The sequence below is a fragment of the Gallus gallus genome, chromosome 5 (genome assembly GCF_016699485.2).
Source record: "Gallus gallus isolate bGalGal1 chromosome 5, bGalGal1.mat.broiler.GRCg7b, whole genome shotgun sequence".
NCBI lineage: Eukaryota > Metazoa > Chordata > Aves > Galliformes > Phasianidae > Gallus > Gallus gallus.
In genome coordinates, this window is record NC_052536.1 from 53,784,973 (window position 1) to 53,806,413 (window position 21,441).

Sequence of the window (21,441 nt, forward strand, 5' to 3'; positions counted from 1 at the left end):
AAGTTCAGTTCCTGCTTGATAGCAATATATACAGCCTAAGTACTATCCCTGACAAGCTGTTTGACAACCCTAAGTTGCACATCTATTTTACTCCCAGTGCTTTGGAGTTGGTAGGGCTTAGATGGGAAATGGAGGCCAATTAAAATAAACACAGACAATATCAATGAATTCTTCAGAAACACACAAGACAAGCAAAATGAAACACTACCAGCTCTTGCCCACAATTAGAGTTCAGCACATCTCGCACATCGAACGCCCTGGCTGAGATCCAGAAAGACACTTAAGCACATGTCTTATTTTAAGCATGTGAGCAGTGCCATTGATTTTTCACTCATACCAGTAAGAATATTCAATGCGCTTAAAGTTAAGCACATTGTTAAGTGCCTTCCTGGATCAAGGCCAGGCTATTTAGCCCTTGCAAGAGTTAGGCTACAGAATATTTACCATTATTTTAACTTCTCAAGGCTTTCTTTGAGATAAAGTTTTATGGTGTATGGAAATACTTAATTCATTGAGTATCACACAAACAAGGACTGTTTTAAGGCAACCTTCAGGGAACAAGTACCCTCCTTCCCACATCTGTTGAGGCAGTAACCAGAAGGGGAATCAAGACATGCAGGCAAATACACCAATGAAGGGAATTAGTTCTGAAAAGGAGGTCAGTGCTCTGTATTATTCGTCTTGGAAACACAATTTGCCCCATAGTTAGAAGTTGAAATTTTAATTTTCAGTCAAAACTAACAAAGTAATCAGCTAATATCTCATTTCGATACCAAGTCCTGTACAGCAACTTTGAAGAACACGCTAATTGTCGACTGAAATTAATTATCACAATAAGCTTGCATTCAATTCCATTTTTCCTTCTTCCTTTTACATCAAGTCAAATAAAAAAACTGAAGGAAAAACCTGTTAGTGCTTCATCTAGGTGTGATCTCATCACTTTACAGAGATCAAGGCACAACAAACACCATCGCTTCTTGCTACAAAGCAGCAAACACAATTTACTTTGCAACAGACAAGCCAACTGTATAATTACCTGCCCACATGATAAAATCCAAGTTCACTTTTTGATTCTGGGAATGTTCAAACCCAGTAGGGAAAGTATAAAACTGATTGTGGTATATGAACAAAAAGCCAATTTAAAACTGTGCTATCTCTCTGAAATCTCAGGTTGACTCAGCTGTATCACTCACCATTCCTCCCCGCAGTGCAACTCCACTGGTTTCTCACTAGCGAGGCCACAGCTGATGGTGACTAACATCCACAACACCACTTCAGAAACTGGTGGGTGAACTTCCACAGACAACCACTGAGGCCTCTGCAAAAAGTAACTAAGAACGTAATGCTGACAGACACTTTCAGGTAGATTCCGGTTTAGAAGTCTTTGATATGATTGAAATACTCTCTTTTTTATAGAGAGAGATATTTTACATACCTCGATGCTGAGGTTTGGTGAAATTTTATCACTGTTTCACGCAGAGGGCAGAGGAGATGGACGGAAAGGCCATAGAAGCAGAGGAGCACTGAGGCTGCAAGGCACATCAGCCTGTTCAGGGCAAGGAAGATCTCCAAGGAGGAAGGCTTCACCATCTCTCTCAGTAACCTGTTCCAGTGTTTCATCTCCTTCACAATAAAAACATTCCTTTCCCCTTCCCTTTCCTTGTGTTTTAATGGCATTCCTTCTACTTCAGTTTGCTCTCACTGCCTCTGGTCTTCTTAGTGGCGCCCACTGAGAAGAGTCTGACTGTTCTCCCAGCTCCCTGCCATCCATCAGGTACTTATACACACTGTCAAGTTCCCCCCAGGCTTTCTCTTCTCCACCTTGAGCTATCCCAGCACCCTTAATCTCTCCTCAGGTGAAGGTGCCTTAAGTCTGTGATAACTCAGTGTTCCCATCCCCCTCTTGCACTTGGGAAATAGATTGAATTGGTTTAATTAGTTCCAATTTGGAATTTGATGTAGGTTAAATGAGAGTGCTGTGTTAATGGGGACATGAACTACCTCTACTTCTAAACAGGCATCTGCTGGCTTTTATCACTTTTAAAGAAGGAAAAACAGACTTCCTTCACCTTCACTTGAGATGACAGCAACAAGAAAGCCGCATTCAAGATCTAGGATTATAGCCAGTTTATTACTGAAAATAAATATTGGATGTGTACAGTGTTACAGCATTTGCTGCCACAACTAGAAAAATTATTCTTGAATTTATACCTTAAATAGAACGTTGTTTAGCTAAAATGAAAGCATATTCCAAGAAGCGTGAAAAAAACAAACTTACCATGACTTCAGATCTAAATGACCTATATTGAGGAGTTTGTTTTCATAGAAGTACATTTAGTGGCAGAATAAAGTTTCTCATATAATGCATTTAGAAATAATGAGTGCCTGATGTCCAAAAGAGCGTCACATGAAATTTCATCACCAACTTGTGTAAACTAGCCTCAAGTTTAACCAAACGGGACTGCCATCAATACTGCGTCAATCTGAAAATATCTCTGTTTTTGTTTTTAAGGAAGCAAAACCAGCTGCAAGAACGAGGAAATACTGGAATCCACAAACTGAATGGAGTTCCACTGAAAGGACTGGAACGGGTGCACTGACATGGAAAAGCCAGAAGAATGTAATGTTTTGATAGCATTGCCACATTTAGCAAGAAGAGAGTCAAGGGCAGGAGAAAGAAGGAGCTAATCAGAGCAGTTTGTTACTTATGTGTGTTGTTTCATTTCCTTCTTTTAAAGATGGCAACCTCCACCTCTAGAGAGTTTGCAGCACGGAATGCTCCTCCACACACCTTTCAACGGCTGTGTGGTGTCGAGTACCATGGGCTTGCATTGAATACTCCTGGGCACATTTATAAAGCAAAAAATAAATAACCAAAAACAAAACAAAAAGACCTCAAAGTGCAATAATAATCAGATCTCCCAGCAATCTCAGAAGAACACTCATCACCCTGCAGCTTTAGTGAATGTGACTGCTTTCGGCCCTGATGACCTAAAGGGCTCCTGCAGCCAGGAAGGAATCTGTCCAGTGGACAGAAAGCTCACAGAGTAGACAGTCACGTACCTTCCCAGCCTGTGAAAACCTTAACTCCTACAACAATTTTATCTTTGTTCTGCGGCAGCATGCAGCCACCTGTAGTACTCAGTGGAGAGACGGAATGCAGTCTGGTCACCCACTCTGACAACACGAGCTATAATATATCAGAGAGACACAGAGCCTTTTAATAGTTCTGCAGATATCCTGTTGGATGTGCTGTGTGTTTGTACATAGATGTAAGCGTGCATAAACATGCATGAGTATATGCTGCCCATCACCATTATCTGTCTGCATCACAATCGCAGAAGGAGGTGATACAGAATAGAAAGTCACATACCTCAATCCCTCCTTATTGCCATTATCATTTCTTGGCAGTATCACTTATCACGAGTTGCAGTGGAAAAACTTGCCTCAGGTTTCCTTTCTCAAAAAACTGAATTATGGGAAGAAAAGGTGTCAGAGTGGAGAGAACAGAGTCATATTCCTCAAACAATAACCCCTACTATGGCAGCCTTGCTAGCTCCTCCTCCATTGGCAGGAAATTTCTGCAAAAGAATCCCATGCTGCTGGAACAGAAAAATTGCAAAGCTTCAGGTATGACACAGACTGTAGTCCAGACCAGGGATTCAAGAACAAAATAAGAAGCCCAGTCCTAGCTCCTTTGCCATCTGAATACTAAAAACTTAAAATGCGACAGAAATCTGTAGACACTGAAGAGGTTTAAATCATACCAGCATGAAGTCAAAGAGAAGAACAACAACCAAAACCCAGCAGAATACAAAGTCTAGGACTTCACTGCTTCACAGAGCATCCTCAAAGTTTGTCTTCACACCTCAGGCAGGAAATCACAGGGCCACAGACAGGCAATGGATATATGAGAACTGAGAACTCCAGAACAAAGATGCAGTTGAGGTGGTTGATTTTATTATTTTATCCCTCAATGCCTAAATAATAATAAAAAAAGCATATAGAAAGCACTACTAGTAAAGGACTATGCCAGTATTGTCCTTTAGGCATGTTTCTCTTTCCACCTCTGAAAGGCTGTCCGGTACTTGACATAATTGGGAGGAAGAATTTTCTCCCCTGGCTAAGTCAATTACCTCTGCTGTATTTGTACAGCCTGTCAGAGCTGAATCTGCTGTCTTTTTGGGTCTGACACAAACTTCTACACCTACTTGACAGATCAAACGGGTTCTAAAGAAATTACTGTGCTTTGAAGGGGAGTTCCCTGGCTACATTAACTCAAAAAGCTGCAAGACAAGAGGTGAGTGATTACTAAATTAATAGGATATGTTCCTCTAAAATATTGAAATACAGTACATCTTTGTACTTGAGCTCATTTTAACTTATTAATGCAATTTGCCATTTCGTTATGAAAATCCTTTAGTCTTCAATTATTATCATAAGCACCTGTGCAAAGTCAAATAAGGTGATCTGAAATAATTTTCTCACTTCGTGCTCTTGGAGTGCTTAATTTCTCATATCACTGAGATATAAAACCTCATTACTGAGGAGAAATTAAAGAAACTGTGTGGCTTGCTGCTTTAACACAGTCACAAACAGGTGCACTTACATTTGTATGCACGCTGGATGTTACAGCCAAGTTTGTTTTTAAGACTACACAAAAATATTAGTGCTTTATGCGTTTACATCATGCCAAACTTTGGCATTATTAGAACAGCTGCCAGATCTCATCACGTTCTGTTGTCCCTACAATTCTTGCTTGGGCTTATTTCCCTTTAGCCCCAGTGTTTGTCATATATCAATGCATAGACCTCCTACTTAAAGGCAGAAGAGCACAGAAAAATAACACATACCGTGTGCTTAATGCGCTTCTTCAGTTAAAACATAATGAATACACAGCAGAATGAGAGGCAGAGTCAGGGGCTCTGTGGATCCCCATGTCTCAGCTCTGAAGCCCCAGAGTGGAACAGAAGGAAAACGGTCACTTGGATTTATTCTGCAGCAAAAAGTGGTGTTCTATTCACCAAAACCACTCTGACACCGTGATGAGAAAAAGGGCTGAATACAGTCACTTTACTTGCAGAAGGAAAGTAGTGATTTCCAGCAGGTTGGTCAGGCCAGCATAGTCCATCACATCTGACAGCTTGCTAACGTGATTTAAGGGAAGAGAGCACAGGACCATACTGATTTCTCCCATCAGCAGGACAAGCTAAGGAGGTTTTCAAAGGCTTAAGTAATAGTTTGGCGCACAAATCCACTATAGGCTAATGTGATGTTGGCTCTCAATCCCGTTAATGATGAAGAATTTCTCATACTACATCAGTTCTGCTAGCTGGAGCCATGGAGAAGGAAAACACACACAGCAAAAGCAGAGCTGGCTCTTCCAGACCACCTCTGGTATCCAACACAGTCTGGCCATGCCTGTGCTCCAAGCTGCTCTGGAAGCTGTCTCAAACACAGCCCCCGCACTTTACCATGACTGCAGTTCTAGACAGTTTCTCTGTAACTCTTCAGAGGGATTAAAACTGTTTCTATGCAAATTCCTCACTTAAAAAAATAAAAATAAATAAAAATAATAAGTGCTTTAAGGTGTTTTCCTGAAGGAAAAAAAAAGATATACTAAGATTTCAATGCTGTGAGTCATCTTCCTGATATCGTAATCTTTTCACATTGGAGTTACTGTCCTTCAACTCCACCAGAGTGTAAAAGCTCTGACTTCATTTAATGCACTGCTGCTGAACGTGTTCCACACTGACCTATGTGTTTGTTTAGCCGACACAGCTCTCCGATTTCTTCCCCCCACAATCTAACACATCTCTCAGTGACTTGCCTCAACAAAGAGGAAAGATCAAGCTCACCTTTAGGTTTCTACAAAGTACCACATTCAAAATTATTTTGTAGTTGCTACACCAAAATAGATTTAAGCGCAGCTTACACCAATAGATCACAAAAAATAAGTGTGAATGGGGATTCATCATCTGATGAGGTATTTTCCCTGCAGGGATCTCGTTTTATCTCAGTGATACTCAACAGCTTTCATCTACTATTTGAAAGACAATCTAAAAATCACTGCTTGTAACATGTGCAGCTGTCACAAAATCTGAGGGGGCTGAGAAAATAGATGAATTCTTCAGACTAGTCCACAGCACTTCCTGACTTCTTCCAACCAGAGACATGTTAACAGCACAGGTCATGCAGCTAGGAGTAACGAACACAGGGCACGCAAGACACAGCTGTACGTAAATGAATGAATACTGGAAACAACAGAGGTAACAGTGGCCAACTTACAAAACCTGAGCTCCAGTTATTCCTGCAGCCTAGGACGTGGGTACACATACAAAGTAGTGCTAAGCATAGGGAGGTAAAGGGAGATAGATTTACATGAGGACTGAAGCCAAAATCCAAATGTATTTAGTGCTCAGTTACCTTTGAAGATGTTGGCCTACCTGATTTAACAAAAGTTATACAGGAATCTGTGACAGGAGCAGATCTGATCCCTCTCCCAGCATGGCCCGTCTACTCCACTGCCTTTGCTGCTCTGCAAGTACCTTCCCAAACAGCACGCTCAGCCCCATGCACCAGCACATCCTTTTATACCAACACCACGTCTCCAACACCTTTCATCCTCTGGTCTCATTACCCTTAGCTCGTATGTTTTTCAAATCAAGCCAGAGCCTCAAGTTCATTAAAACCAGCAAGACAGACTCCTCATTCAATTAGCTGCCCCAGAAAATGTAACCTTTGTCTATTCAGTGCTCAAACTGTTCTTCTGTATGAAGTTCTACAGTAAGTGTTAGCTTCTCTCTTCTGGGGCAAGACACCTACCTTAATCTGTGGCTGCTAAAACAGTTAATGCACTGACATGCCTACAGAAACACCTAATAATGCAGCAGCAGTAATGGCAATGAGTTATTATTTTGGATATGTAAAATGATATACACATGCACATATGTGCACCTACACACATTTCTATATATAAAGTAATACCAGCAGGAATTATAGCTTTTCTCAGCACACAGAGCACGCTCCCAAGGCAGTTATTCTTGATGCCCCGAGGTCAGCTCTCCTCTTGTGGGAAATCAACAGTGACACTGCAGTTTCGGCAGCACTTTGCCAGGAAGTGGAGCCTTTTGGAGAGCTCTCCCTGCCCCTCTGCTCCCCCCTCCACGTGGTAGCTGCTCCACCAGTAGCATCCAAACCCTTGGCCAGAGGAAAAGCAAAGCTTTTGGTAACAACTCATTAATAGAAAAGGTAATCAGGGAATTTAGATGTGGGTTGGAAGAAAGTGGAAACGAAAGGAGGTGATGGGAATCCAGGAGTACATGTTTATTTAGATGTTATTTTCCTATTACTGCATATCACTATTTTTCCTATTACTCCAAAAGAAGTTTGCTAAATTTAGCATGTCTTCTGAACCATTTTTGTTTAGCATGTTGGGGTTTTTTGTTTTTTGTTTTTTTTTTCTTTGTTCTGCTGTGGTTTTTTTAAACATCAAAAGTATTTTAAAACCTCTCCTTTATTTGTATTTCTTGCTTTACATATTGTTTCTGCTTTCTTAAGGAAATTGGCAGCAAAAATGCTCTACTAAAACCAAGTCACAAACATTTAGCAGTGTTGCCATTTCAAACACCAGACTCAGCTGAAACTGCTGTGTGGCAAGGCTGTGCTGTTTCAGCTGCGGGAGCCCTCAGAAAAGGCAAAAAATGCTGAATAAAAACAAAATATAAGTCACGAATCAACAAAATTCTGGGGTTTGTTGCAACTAACCATCCTTCAAAGCAGTCCAAAATACAGTATGTACTACTCTTTGAAAATACCAGTAGCCTGTGTTACCACCTCCACTCAGTCATTGCAGCTTATGTGGTCTCCTCTACTGTAATTAGCACTTCCCTGTGCCTAACACTGATATTCCAAAGCAAGTTTTCCAGCTTTGCAGATAATGTGCCAAAGAACCAGTGGGAAAGTCAAAGGACAGCCCATAAGGAGCTCAGGCATGCAACTAGCTTTTAGAGAAGATTTGACCTTGGTAACCTTCTCAAGCTTACAAAGAGGAATACAGTGGTGAAATCAGCTCTCCTGAGGCCTGGTGCAGAGCCTCTGGTGTCACTGCCACTCCTGAGCAGGGCTGCTGGGCACAGTCTGATATCTGAAATAAACAGCAGCGTTCCACCACCATTCCCACTGACACAAGAGGTGCACAAGTGCACGAGGAAAGTATGGAATAGTACCTACCTCTCCACAAATTTAGCTTCATTCATAAATCATTTTTCTAAGGGGATAAAAACAGTATTAAAAAATATTGATTTTCTTAAGAGGGGCAGATTCTGAACTAGAAGTCTCAGCATCCAAAACCAGCTACCACAGTACGGGTGGGCAGCTGCTCTGAGCACAGATAGCTCCAGTTGGTTTTACAACATTTCTGCCTTGAAATGTGGGAAAGTCAACCAGCCGCAACAGCTCCCCCATCCCCAGTAACTTGGCCAACCTCTCACCCCAGTGAACAGCCATTTTGTAAAGGAGTCATTTTGATGACTACTTTACTCAAAAGCCAGAAGATCAAGGAGGCTCCTACAGCCTGGACTCCTCTAGGCAGAGTGCCCTCTCATCCACAGTAGACTTGAAAGCAAACTGTTGTATTTTACTTTCACCTTCTCCACAACACTTAATGGGTTTGCTTCTCTTCTGGTGAGAAAATAAAAGAGCAGGACGCACCTACAGCATGGAATAAGAAAAAATAACGGCAACATTTTCTTCCCTTGTTTCAGATTGCTCGCAGTATCTGTAGGGCTTTTCACTCCAAAATTAACGGTGCGCTGAAGAGTCTGGAACAGCAGAGCCTTTCCACTTCCAACTTTTGAGATGGCCCTCAGAGCGCAGATCTCCTCTCTCATTTTCGGAATATTTTTTGGCAATTAACAGAATCAATGACCACAGAGCAATGAAGTCTGCCCAATCGATCAAGGCCTAAATGTGAAAAGAGGAGGAGGAGAGAGGGAAGCTTCTAATGACAGGAAGGGGAGAAGAAGTGTAGATTTATTTTGGCCTTATTCATGAGCATTTCCTCATGACTTCTGGAAGAGTATCAGGAAATAAAGATAGCAGCCAGCAGTCACCTCTGAATCTTTTTTTTTTTTAAGGGAGAACTAAAATGCAGTGGTAGCAAGAAGAGGAAATGCAAATACTTTATTCAAGACAGATGCTACCCCAGTGTGCAAAGCTGGCGTAAAACCAATGTATAGAGGCTCACTGGGAAATTCTCAGTAAATACTAAAAACATGAATATGCTAATATCCACATTTTTTCCAAAGCTGATAGAAAAATTATAATGTAGATTGACGCTCCTAATAATAAAGCAATCAACAAGATTCCCAAGAGTGGAGTGGGGAATGAAAAGATGGATAAACTATCTCTTATCTTGAATCCCAACCAATGTCAACAGACGGCAGAAAAAAGAGTCGCTGTTCTAGAGCCAGGACCACAGCTCCTTTTCTGCCCTTCCAGTAAGGTTCACCTGTCATTTTGAAATGAGAAATCAGTGCTGCCTGGAGCCAAGCCTAAGGAACTAAAGCCACAAATACCCAAGATCCATGTCTGGGCAGCTTTAGAATCAGACCTCCAAGGACGACTCCTTCTCCTGACTCCCCAGCACAGGTACATGCCTTGCTACCAGCCAACATCTCTCCCTGCTATGAGCATTTCCCAGCCCCCTACCCAGGAGGGACACCCTGCCCCTCTGGAGAAGTCCAGAGAGGTTGTGGATGCCCCGTCCCTAGAGGTGTTCAAGGCCAGGCTGGGCAGTCTGGTCTAATATTAGATATGGAGGTGAGGGCCCTGCTTGTGGCAGGGGGGTTGGAGCTTCATGATCCTTGAGGTCCCTTCCAACCCAAGCCATTCTATGATTCTGTGAATGAAAAGTCACTGCCCCTTCTTCCTAGCACAGCCTTAGCACAGCTCTCTGCAGCATGGCCCCAGAGCTACCTTGCCAATATATCTGCACTTGGGAAGCTGAAGAGGTATTAGGAGGCAAGGAGCAAAGGATTAGCCATCTCTCATCATCCCTGCCTATCTGGCATCATAAAGTGCTGCCAATAGCCACAGCCATGGTGTGATTTAGGACAGAAGCTATTCAGGGCTGTCACCAACAGCAGCCTGACCTGGTTGCCCTTTAGGTAGCTGACAAATCCCAGGTAGCCATCCTGTGCCTCTCAAATAGCTGCATATTGTCACCAACTAACTGCAAGGGTAGAGGAGAAGGGAAGAACAGACTACTTCAAACCCAACAGAAGGCAGTCCTTGTGCTCTGTGCTGTGCACAGGGGTAACAGCCAAACAACAACCACCACCTGGTATCTGGAAGGCATTTAAAGCACAGGGAACATGCTCACCTGGCCTAGAGGAAACACTGCTGTTCCATCAGGACTCTGAATTCCTAGCAAAAAAAAGCTGTATTGACAAATCTGTACAGATGGGTCATCACAAAGAATGACTAAAATTGACTTTTTTTTAACAGAAATATTTAAGATACAGAAAAACACAAACCCTTCCAATGCAAAAGTAACCAAGCATGTAGCATGCACATTATGTCAGCTTCAATAATAAATCTAACCTGCTAATATTTTCAACACCATACTTGGTTCTCACACACTTTTGAATTACTCCAACACTATTTCTAAACAAATCCTTTCAGTGAAGAGAATATCAATATATCAAAACTGGTTAAAACAAGTGAGCTTCCTCTTTTGTAAAGCAATCGTTCAAAGTACCAAAAATGTTTCCAAGGCACCCTCCACTTCCAGATGACAAATATCAGCTGGATTTAAAACAAACAAAAAACCCAAAGGAGCGGAGTTTGACTCGAGGAAAAACATTAAATATTTTCAAGCAGAGGAACTGAAAAACTTATTCTTAAGGAAAAAACAAGTACGCACACCTGCTGTTCTATCAATCTAAGCAGGAAACCATTTCGCTGCTGCATCATAAGTAGAAGAAAAGTGCTTATTAAAACATTAATCACAGTCCATTATATTCTGACTCCATGCCAGAAGTTCCCATTACATCACTGAAAATATCTATTAACCAAAACCTGATTCTGACAAGTTACAGAAGTGTAGTGTTTAGGATTTAGTAATGTAAAAGTCAGTTTTAAAAGAACAGTTACACAATTGATTTTGCAGCGGCAAGCATGTATAATTAATTGTTTTTGTGACATTTATTACTGCAATGGAGTTGATTTAACTGGTGTTTCTACTGTAAAATTATTCAAAAATTATTTCAAACTTCATCTACTTTTATTAAACACATTTATTGTGAAAGTATTAAATACCTGGGGCTGGCTAAACAATTTTAAAATGTGCTGGATACACCAGTACATGTAAAACTGTATTGTCTTGTGTAAATATGGGCCTTGTTTAGAACTACGTCTCACAGGAAATTATGCCAAATGAAAACCATCTCCCCTTCTCCTCTCCCACTGGAAAGGATTTATGCTTTTACATTTAATACCAGTTAGGTAGAGAAACGAAAATAGGGTGGTGTTACCTTCAAGCCTGAGCAATAGTTCATCTGTGAAGGATGATTATGTTCAAACCGCTGTTTCGTTATTAGAAACATGGCCTAACTTGAATGCCTCAGTTTTGAAGAATGAGAAGTGAACAACTCAGCTCTTTCTGGAAGCCTGACACTGCACGGTTTGTTTACTTAGAACAGATCTCAGCTTACTATGACCAAAGCTTCAAAAAACAGAATGATGAAAATCAGCTCCTAAATGTGTATATATAAACTCCAGCCAACCACCTTAATTGCAGGTACTTTCCTCAACCCACTGTCAGCAGCCCCACACACACACAAAAGCCACAGAGCATGACCTTAACCCTAGAGAGAAAAAGAAAAAGCTCATTTTCAAAAATGCTGAGTTAACAAGCACTTCTGGAGCTGTATGTTAAGTACCACCAGTCTTCAGAAGATTGCTGTATGCTCAGGGCTCAAGGCAAACCCTCCCTGGCCACGTTGTGGAGTCTACTGGTCAAGGCAAATCACCACAGCCATGAGCCAACTTTGGCATCACCAGTGAGATTTCTGGGTAACACAGCACACGAGTAGGTGTCAGGTAACCGAGTATCATTTCACTCACGGAACACGTAGGCTAATGTGATCATCTGCTGTGATTTGGAATTAAAGCAGTAGATGTTTATAAATAACTAATATTTTGAGTTCCCATTGATTATATCCCCATGCTGCGAACACTGGCATTTAAGAGACTCCGAATTCAAAGCACCGCACGTCATCAGTGCCCATGGTGAATTAAAGGTATCTGAAACACAAAGCTAAGAACAGCTGTGAGTTTTTTGGTTGGCTGTTGGTTTTTCAAAGCCTTGGGCTCCTCTTCTGCCCCCTGCCCCAACATACAAATCTCCAAATACAAAATACATCTGAACTAATAACCTTTTACCTGTCCTTGGACAGCTTCCAATTCCAAAGATCCAAAGAGCTTCAGTTTTCCTCTCCCTTCTTTTTAAGAAGTGCCATAAGCACCACGACTCATGCAGCCTGACTTCCAACAGTTCGCTCCCACGGGTGCTTGCAAGCTCTGACTGAAGCTGTTCTTCAGCAGGCAGGACATTTATGGGGTGTCTCATTCCCATGCAACTTCCTGGATGTCCAATAAGTTCTAAACTTACCATGCAGCTTTTTTTGTCAGCAGATGCCCTTTTAGGGTCACCTCCCAGATCCAACACCTCTTTTCACGCAGCAGCCTCGAGCCTATTTACCCTTGAAATTTCTGCCATTGCACTGACTGAAATTAGTGAACAGATGCAAAAACTCCTGCAATGAAGGGAGATACAAACTAAGACTCCCCAGTTTGTATGGGTCTGTAAGACCTGCATTTCATTTTTCTTCAAAGGAAAGCAGAAAAAAAATGAAGAATATTGGGTGTGAAATCAGTTATATGCACAGAATCAATTTAATGAATGAGATTACTGACTTTGGCTAGTGGCATCCTCCTCTGGGAAGACACTCTTTACTCCAACTTCTTTGCACACTTCAGATAAACTTTAAACATTGTTGACATCTCTCGTCAAGAATAATGCTGGAACAAAGCTATCTGTAGGGAGGTTAAAGAAGAATCATGAGCAACAGCTTGAAATGCTGCTTGAATCTTGACGCATCTCCCTCGTGTTGCTCTCTGCCATTTCAGAAAACTTGTAATTAATCTTTTTTTTTTTAGCCATTTGATGCTTGAGCAAACATTTTCGTTTGGAATACTGCATTACAACTATGTTCATCAGCATTAAGAGTCAAGAAAATACATTATTTCTGACTTTATTTTCCTCTTCTGGAGGTCTGTTTTTCTGACCGTCTTGGTAATTTTCATTGCACTACTCATCCTTCTTGAAACAGCAGTGTTGAAGTGTCCAGGAAAACTCGCTCTTCTTCTTTTCAGACAACCTTCTTGCATTTTTACTACTCAGTGAATTTTTATAAATGCCTTAGAGGGCAAATTCAAAACAGCATGCTCCTCACCTTCGTGCTGCAACTACATCTGAGACTAAAATAATTCATTTAGAAGATTAGTCTATTCAAGCAGGCCCTTCAGAAAGCCATAGCAGTGTTTGCTGAGGTTCCCCCAGAACAACTCCTGGCCACGACATCCCTCTGTCATTACTTATGATGGAGTGCAAAGCAAGAGTGATTCTCAGATGTCAATCAAGCAGGGTGCTTCTTCCCTCACTCCTCAGCAAGATATCGAGCCTTGTCCTCCCATACTCTCCATCCGTCATCCAAATGACTTTGCTCATCTTGCTCCTGATCACTAAGGTATTCCTTCTGCAGTTCATCACTGGTCTTCAAGAAAGCATTATGTGGCTGTGTCCTGGAAACAGTTACAAAAGCTGAGGGCACTGAGGCTCTTCTGTTGCAGGAAAGATCACTCTTGCCCATGCAAAACAATATTTTTCTTGTGGTAACTTCCAATCCCCAATCCATCTGACACAGGAGTCAGAGGAAGGACTCAAAAAGGCAACACAATGGAGTGCAGGAGAAACAAGGAAGGAAAAATAAAGTGAAGATAAACACAGAGCACAAAAAATACTGACCTCAAACTTACCACAGTTTCAGAGATGCAATGAAAGAGCTAAAAATAACTTCCACAAAAAAATATACTTTTCTAAGCAGATGGAGAACAAGTAAGGAGTGAAGTCTGTGGACATCTAAGTCACCGGAGAACCACATATAGAAAGTGATAACAGTGTAGGGGATGAAGGGAAGGATGAAAGCAGCAATGGGCTTTCATAAGAGCTAGTACAGATCACAGACCATCAGGTATGTAAGAGGCTGGTAGTAAAAATTCTTTGATTTGGTGAAGCACAGAGTGCAGAAAACAGTGTATTTGGCCCACACATCTGCAGGATGCCTCCTGTCACATCACAATCCATCATCAGACAGTTTTGCCTGATGCTGTTTCAGCTGCCTACTTAGCAGCATTGCCTCCACACCTGCAGGGAGGGTTCAGTGTTTGCCTCCTACCAATTAGCAGCAATAAAAGCAATGCTACCATCCTGATTTTTGAAGCAATTTAAAATATTTACTAGGTAACTGTAGTACAGTTTGCCAGGCAGTTAGTTCTTCGTTCCATACGTTAAGGCTGTGATTTATTATTTTTTTTATATTCCATGTATTTTAATAAACAGCACGGTTTAGTGTTCTGCAAGCCCACACTACAAAAAGACTATTCTGGAATAAATGGTATAATTACATTTCCTACAGCGACCTTGTAATCTCTCGAGTATTTATTCTAGACTAAACAGCCTTACTCAGCTGCCCTGTGTCTGATTGTCGATGAAAGAAGCTTGTTTGACAACTGCTTCGAGCAGAAACATATTTTTTCCATGATTGCATGAAAAAAGTAAAAAAACATTACCAGAGCAGTATTCTGAGTACAGAGACTCGTGTTAGATCGATGAGTTAATATTGAAGCCACACGCCAACAAAAACAATTACCATGGACATTCTGCTGTCATGGCCAGCTTCTGAGGTTAATTTAGTGGTACATATACAACTACGGCCAGCTTTAAATATAAGAAACAACACGGTGTATGTATGCTTCCTTCTTTGTTTCTTTATATATTTTCCATATTCTCTGCTTTTATAACCCCCCCGAGACCTTTTACAGTTACAGAACCCACACTATACCCACAGGTGGGCGGGCAGGAAGTAAAACTCTCTGTTTCATAAGCAATCCACTTCTAATATATTCAATGGCTAATGATCTTGACAGAAGAGCTCCATGCAAAACACCATATACTACAGGGTGTCGTTTGAAATGTTCATAGACGTTTTTGCCAGAAAGCTGATTTCTTAAACAGTGAGATTTCAGACTTACCATAGGCTGTGCTCCTTTCCTTGATTTCCATTTGGGTGGAGAAAAATTGGTGCTAATCTACCTCCCATATATTGAATTTGCATCGTTAGAGAACCCTACTGCAAAAACCCGCAGTATGCTAAACCAATGTAAGGTAGCATCCACATCAAACCAAATACATAGTTTACACACAGGTCTATTTCCTTGTTCCAACCTCTCTTGAAAAACAGCACATTTGACCGTATTCATTATTAAAAAAAAACGTACCCACAGATGGCTAACACCATTACTCATAAGCTTTCATTCAATTATTCATGGTATAACAAACAATTTACTTTTAAAGGCTGTATGCAGAAGGAACAATGTCAGTAAAACAATAATCACTTCTTACCTGCCAATCCTCATTCATTAAGTGTCTGACTCAAAGCATCTCGAAGCCAACAGAAACCTTCCTGTTGACTTCAGAAACCAGAGGATGAGGCCCTGCAACAAGAGGCACTGGGAAATTCAGACCGTATGCTTTGAGAGCCAGGAGAACTCCTGTAAGAACAAGCGCAGCACTCTCAGTGCCCCCAAAGCAAGACAAGCTCTCCTCCTTACTCTTACTTTGTCTTTTGATTCTGACTACTGAGCTTAGTGAGGAATTGTATTCTGTTCAAAGGAGCAGAATGAATTCAGTGTTCAAAATCAATGGGCCGAGACAGACCAAATAAGGTCTTCATTTCTGGCTTTTCCAGAAGTATCTGCATACTCCAATCACAAAGCGAGAAGGTGTGAAAAATCACCTGCTACAACTTCTAAAGCCCAGTGGTTCTGTCACCCATTCTAAATCAACTCTCAGTTATTCTCCTGTCTCGAACACAGTGCAGAAACTGACCAGCTTAAGAACAGTTTGGAGAGCATCCTTACTATTGCCTCATTTAAAACAAAAAAAAGCACCCTTGTGATTGACAGCAAAGAAGTTAAACTAGTCATCTCTAGATTAAGTGCCAGAAGTCTACATGTGTTTCAAATTACACTGCAACACTGTACAACAAAGAACTATGCAGAAATTTTCCACTTGAAATGAAGGCTACAAATTAAATGCTAACACAGTTGTAACAGATATGAAGTCCAGCCTACTCATCTTCACTCAAGATTTCAAACAGGGAGATGTTGCATACTGAGGAAGAAAGGAACAAATCGATCCAGTTGCTCATTATAAAAAGCACAGTGGGCTACAACATATTCATTTTATGTACAAAATTCCCACCAAACTCTGATTTTCCTTCAGAGCTTACCCTCAGTTCTTAAAATGACACTTTGATTCATCATTTTAACTTCTAAATTAACTACGAAGCTATGTTAATAGCTTGCAATAGTGTTTGCCACTGACTTTTGTTTTTGCATCACACTTAACCAAGACACCAAATGATTTGAGAGCTCCTAGAAGTGTGGAAATAGATGAAAACAAGTCGATACATCAAAAGGAAAACCAATGTTTCCCTAAAGAAAAAGCAAATATTTTTGGAGCAAACTCAGTTTTTACAAGCAGATATAAATACTCGGGATGCATCTCTGCAGACGAAGTTAAGTAGGCAAACCCCACTTTATTTTAAGCAGAGCAGGCTTGGTTTCTTTACAAGATCTGCATAAAAGTTCCCTGTTAAGGCTGAGGATTTTGAAGTTGAGTGCTAACAGAAATTGTAATTAATCATATCTGTAAATTACTTCTATATTATGAGCATGGCATCAATAGGACTGGTGCTGTGCTAGAGTAAGAGCTATTTTGGATTACAAGAGACTGCTTTTAAACTTTGGGACACAAAATTCTTTATCCAAAATGTTAATGGCAGAAGTAGGTTTTTTTAATGTACGGTTGGTTTGTATGTAGCTTGTGCATGGCACTCCCACAGCTGTAACTACTTGGCGAGACTGCTGTGCAGCAGCTCCTGCGAACCATATGGACCATCCAAAGAATGAATTTACATTTTTCAGGACCTCAAACAAACCATCATTTTCATCCTTGCATTATTATTATTCTTTAAAATCAAAACTACACAACAAGCATATTTAAACCAACAAACCTCTTCACATGTTAAAGGCAACTCCTGTTTCACCTTTTCACTACTTGGCATGACAGATTGTTTTATTTTTCGTTCCTTCTGCTTTGCAGCAAGAAAAATTCTACTTATTCCAGATCTCTAACCACAGATTCAGTGTGCTCAGCTTAAACATTAGCAAAAAAGCAAAAAGAAAAAGGAAAGGAAAGATAAAAAAAGATCCTTTTGGCTCCTCTTAGGATACCCAGAAGTAAAGTAATGGCAGCAAGTGCCCTAACATTTGGGCACTCTCACTCTCTCAGCTACTATTCCTCCATCCCCGGATGGACTGCCTTGCATGACTTAGGCAGTTCAACAGATTAGGACTGATCTGAACCACAAAATGATATTCCCCAATTCAGACAAATGACACCAACCCAGACGGTCCTCAAAAACAAACGATGTGGCCCATGGATGCTCTGCTCCTAGCGTGGCATCCCAAGTTAACTTCCAAAAGCAAAATTGACAGAAGCTCATTTGGAACAGGAAGAAATGGAGAAATGTTGGCTCCCAAATATGATACTGAAAAAGAAATATTGTATGAGCATACTTTCAAGGGAAACAAAACTAATCTCTGAAACTACACCAGGTAAAGGAGGAGGAACAGAAGTAAAATCTCAGAAGGGTAAGGTGACAGTGGCCAATGTGGTATTTTTTTTTAACAAGAAAATTCAGAATTGACAAAAGATACACGAAATAAATTTTGGCACTGGAACACCACACAGAGAGCAAATCCCAAAGCAGGTGCCTGTCATGTCAGTATCTCAGCATTTGATATCAAGCTGCCCTTTGCTGATGGCTCCCTCAAGCCTCTGGTAGCCTGAAGGTGCACTCTGCCAAAGGCTTCTCTGGATGGAACCAAACTGGATGCAACAGGTCTGAAAAATGAACAAGATCCTTGTCTTTCTTGAACTGGGAAGCTTAGAACTGGAAACAGTACTCCAGATGTGATGCTATGATTCTGTATGTCTTCAGCAGGGCAGAGTAGTGGAGGAGGAGAACCTCCCTCGACTTGCTGGCTATGTTCTTTTTAATGCACCCCAGGCTACCACTGAACTTCTCAGTCACAAGGGCACGCTGCAGGCTTATGGCCAACCTGCTATCCACCAGGACACCAAGGTCCTTCTCTGCAGAGCTCCTTCAAAGCAAGTCAGCCCCTAATATGGCTGCAGGTATCCCTCCCCAGCTGTAGGACCCTACATTTATCTTTTCTGAACTTCATGGGCATGTCTTCACTGCTTATTTCTTCCAAGCCACACTACGCACATGAAGCGTTCTCCACCACCAAGATCAAATCATCTCCATCTGGCCACAGCACTTTCAGAGGGACTCATGGAAACATCGCAGGACTTCCTTGCAGCAACCCCACCACTATGGGGTCAAGGGCACCTCTATCAGAGGACTCTGAGAAAGTTTCTTTCACTTACTCTGCCTAAAGGCTAAATGCTGTCTACAAGTTGGGGTAATACACATTGTTCTTAGATAGTCGTGTATTTCAGGATTCTTGCTTATATTTTGTTCTTTCTTGAAAGTTTTCTAGTGTGAAAAAAATGATTTGGAAGGGGGACAGGACACATGAAAGACACAAAATCCTATACTTCGTACCAATCCTTTCTATAAGAAAAGAAAAAAAAAATAAATCTGGTTCTTCATTATTGTCAAACCACCAATAAAACAGCAAACAAATATGCATCATATGGATGTTAATGCTTTCCTACGGTAAACAAAGAAAAATTACAGTCTTAAGAGAAACTACAAACAGCTTTCTAAAAGCCATTTGGAACATAATTTTGTTATCTGCAAAACAAGGAAAGTCCAAACAGACGAGCAGCGGGATGGTGCAGAATGGAAGTTATTGGACTGTACAAAGTTGGTGGGCTTTGCTGGATTTTCTGTTAGTCTAAGGAGCAAATAATATAAGTCAACTTAAAACGTTGTATTTTTTTTATCAGAAAAGCTCCCTAGCAAATGTTCTGAATGGTCTCTTAAGGATTCACCCTTCTTCCAGTTTTGGCAGAAATCTCTTTGCCAGCTGTCTCCTTCATTACAGCAGCTCACTAAGAAACAAAAAGCAACACGTATGCTGAAAACTGAAGTAAGACTTGCAGAATGTAAAAGGTTAAGATTGGAATATTTAAAACACTCATTCTGTTGGGCGTCCTGAAGATAAATTAAAACAAGGTCATTAATTATGTTAACAGAAGTGAACTCAAAGTCTCCAGATTGGCAGCATCTTTGCAATAATTCCGGCTCCAGAAACTCAGATGATAACAGCCTGCACATTTGAGGGAACTATTTAGCAGCAATAAATGGCCAAACTTTCATCTGCAAAATTGTTAACAGGAACAACAAATGTTGCTATACTTTATGAGTAACAATAGCACGGTCAAACTGAGCAAATACTCACAAATTTGGAAGGACTACAGAAAATTGCTTTCTTTCTCACAGAAAGATGATGGAAATGGGCCAAAGATGAAGGAATAAAAACTGTAAATACTTTTAGATTGAACCTGTCTTCATACGAGTCCAAATTAAGAGGAAACTAGCAATCTTTAGCAGGAATGGATAACACTGTGCCCAGCAATTCTGCCTCACTGAGGCAGCTGCAAACAGCTGCCTGAAGAAAATAAAAAACAGAACGACAAAAACCTGGGATCAAAGCACATTAGTTAAGCATTCACCATCAACAGGAAATGCACACGAGTTCATATACACACAAACAAAAAATTACATAAATGAACAGCCTTGCATGGTTTAAGGTATTTTAGACACCTGGAGGTATAGGGCTAGACATTTATATGGGATGGATGTGGACAGAACAGTTCCTGCTGGACCTGGATGCCAGCACTCACCTGACAGGGCACGACCAAAGAGATGGAGACTGGGAACCCTCCTGGTACAAGTAATTTTATTCCCCCCCCCCAGCATTTCCATTTGTGATAAGGCTTAGGGCTGGGAGGGCCCCAAGGCTCCCATCACGCTGGAGGTCCCTCACAGCTGTGCTCCATCCAAACAGGTGGTGAAGGTTGAATCTGGCTCTGCCCAAGTTTAAACTGCTAATTAATATTTGGTCTCGGAAGCTTGGGAACAGATAATAAAAACCACAGGCACCACAAGGATAGAAACAATAAAAATGGAGACAACTTGAATTCCAGACAACCTTGAATTTTCTACATCACCATTACTTTGCATATTTGTTTTAAAAAGTCCATCTACCTCTATCATTTTCTGGGTGAGATGAAATTCTGCCTGTGCCACTGAACATAGTTGGAATTCCTGTTTGGATTTCAGTGCTCTCTGAATCTGCATACTGAAGTGTCTCAGCTTTATTCAGTCCCCTCTGGTTTCAGTTTTCCCATAAGCATTAAGGTAAATAACTATTTTTTATTTTTTATGTACTTCTTGCCTGATCTCACATTCACTCTGCCACATCATTTCCCAGCAGCTCTAAGTGCTTGTGACCTTGGAAGTCAGAACACAACCAGTTTAGGGATACTCCCTATCCTCACAGCTACACATCTTCAGGTGACATTTCAGCTACGAACACTTCTTCAGAGGGCAGACATCACTTTTGGCCTTCCCGGCCTCCATTACCCAGGCACAGCAAGCTCCCAAACTCACTTCCAAACATGGCTGCACACCACAATGCTGCCAAGCTGCTGGACCAGCCCTACATTATACTTCTTGACATAGTTAAGCTCTGTGCTTCATTTCTCACAAACGCAGTTTGACTGTAGACAGCAGTCGACAAGTAAAACTACCCCTTTTCCATGGCAAAAGGCCCAACTTTAATATTTTTACTGGCTTACAGCTGGGTAAATTAAGCCCCAGAATTTTATTTATTTCTTTTTTAATACCGTGCAACTGAAAATGAACAGCTACTTCACTGCGACTGCCAAGGACAACGTTAAAAACACTAATGCAATCCAGTCCAGCTCTCAATAGATCTATAAAGGCTTGAAGACCAAAAATTTTAGCTTATCCACCCAAACAAAATGTTGCT

The 21,441-nt window shown here is 41.1% G+C and overlaps 1 protein-coding gene across 3 annotated transcripts in view; it reads right to left on the reverse strand.

Annotated features, from left to right (window-relative positions):
- MNAT1 (MNAT1, CDK activating kinase assembly factor) overlaps nucleotides 1-21,441 on the reverse strand; it is a 115,158-nt gene that overhangs the window by 15,099 nt on the left and 78,618 nt on the right. The window contains exon 8 of one of the 3 annotated variants that reach the window (XM_046942456.1): nucleotides 1,240-1,318. The exons of the other annotated variants lie outside the window; for them this stretch is intronic. Within the exon in view, the coding sequence (XP_046798412.1) occupies nucleotides 1,255-1,318 (64 nt within the window). The 3' untranslated portion in view covers nucleotides 1,240-1,254. Of the gene's footprint in view, nucleotides 1-1,239; nucleotides 1,319-21,441 lie in introns of those variants that run through there. 3 annotated transcript variants of the gene reach the window in all.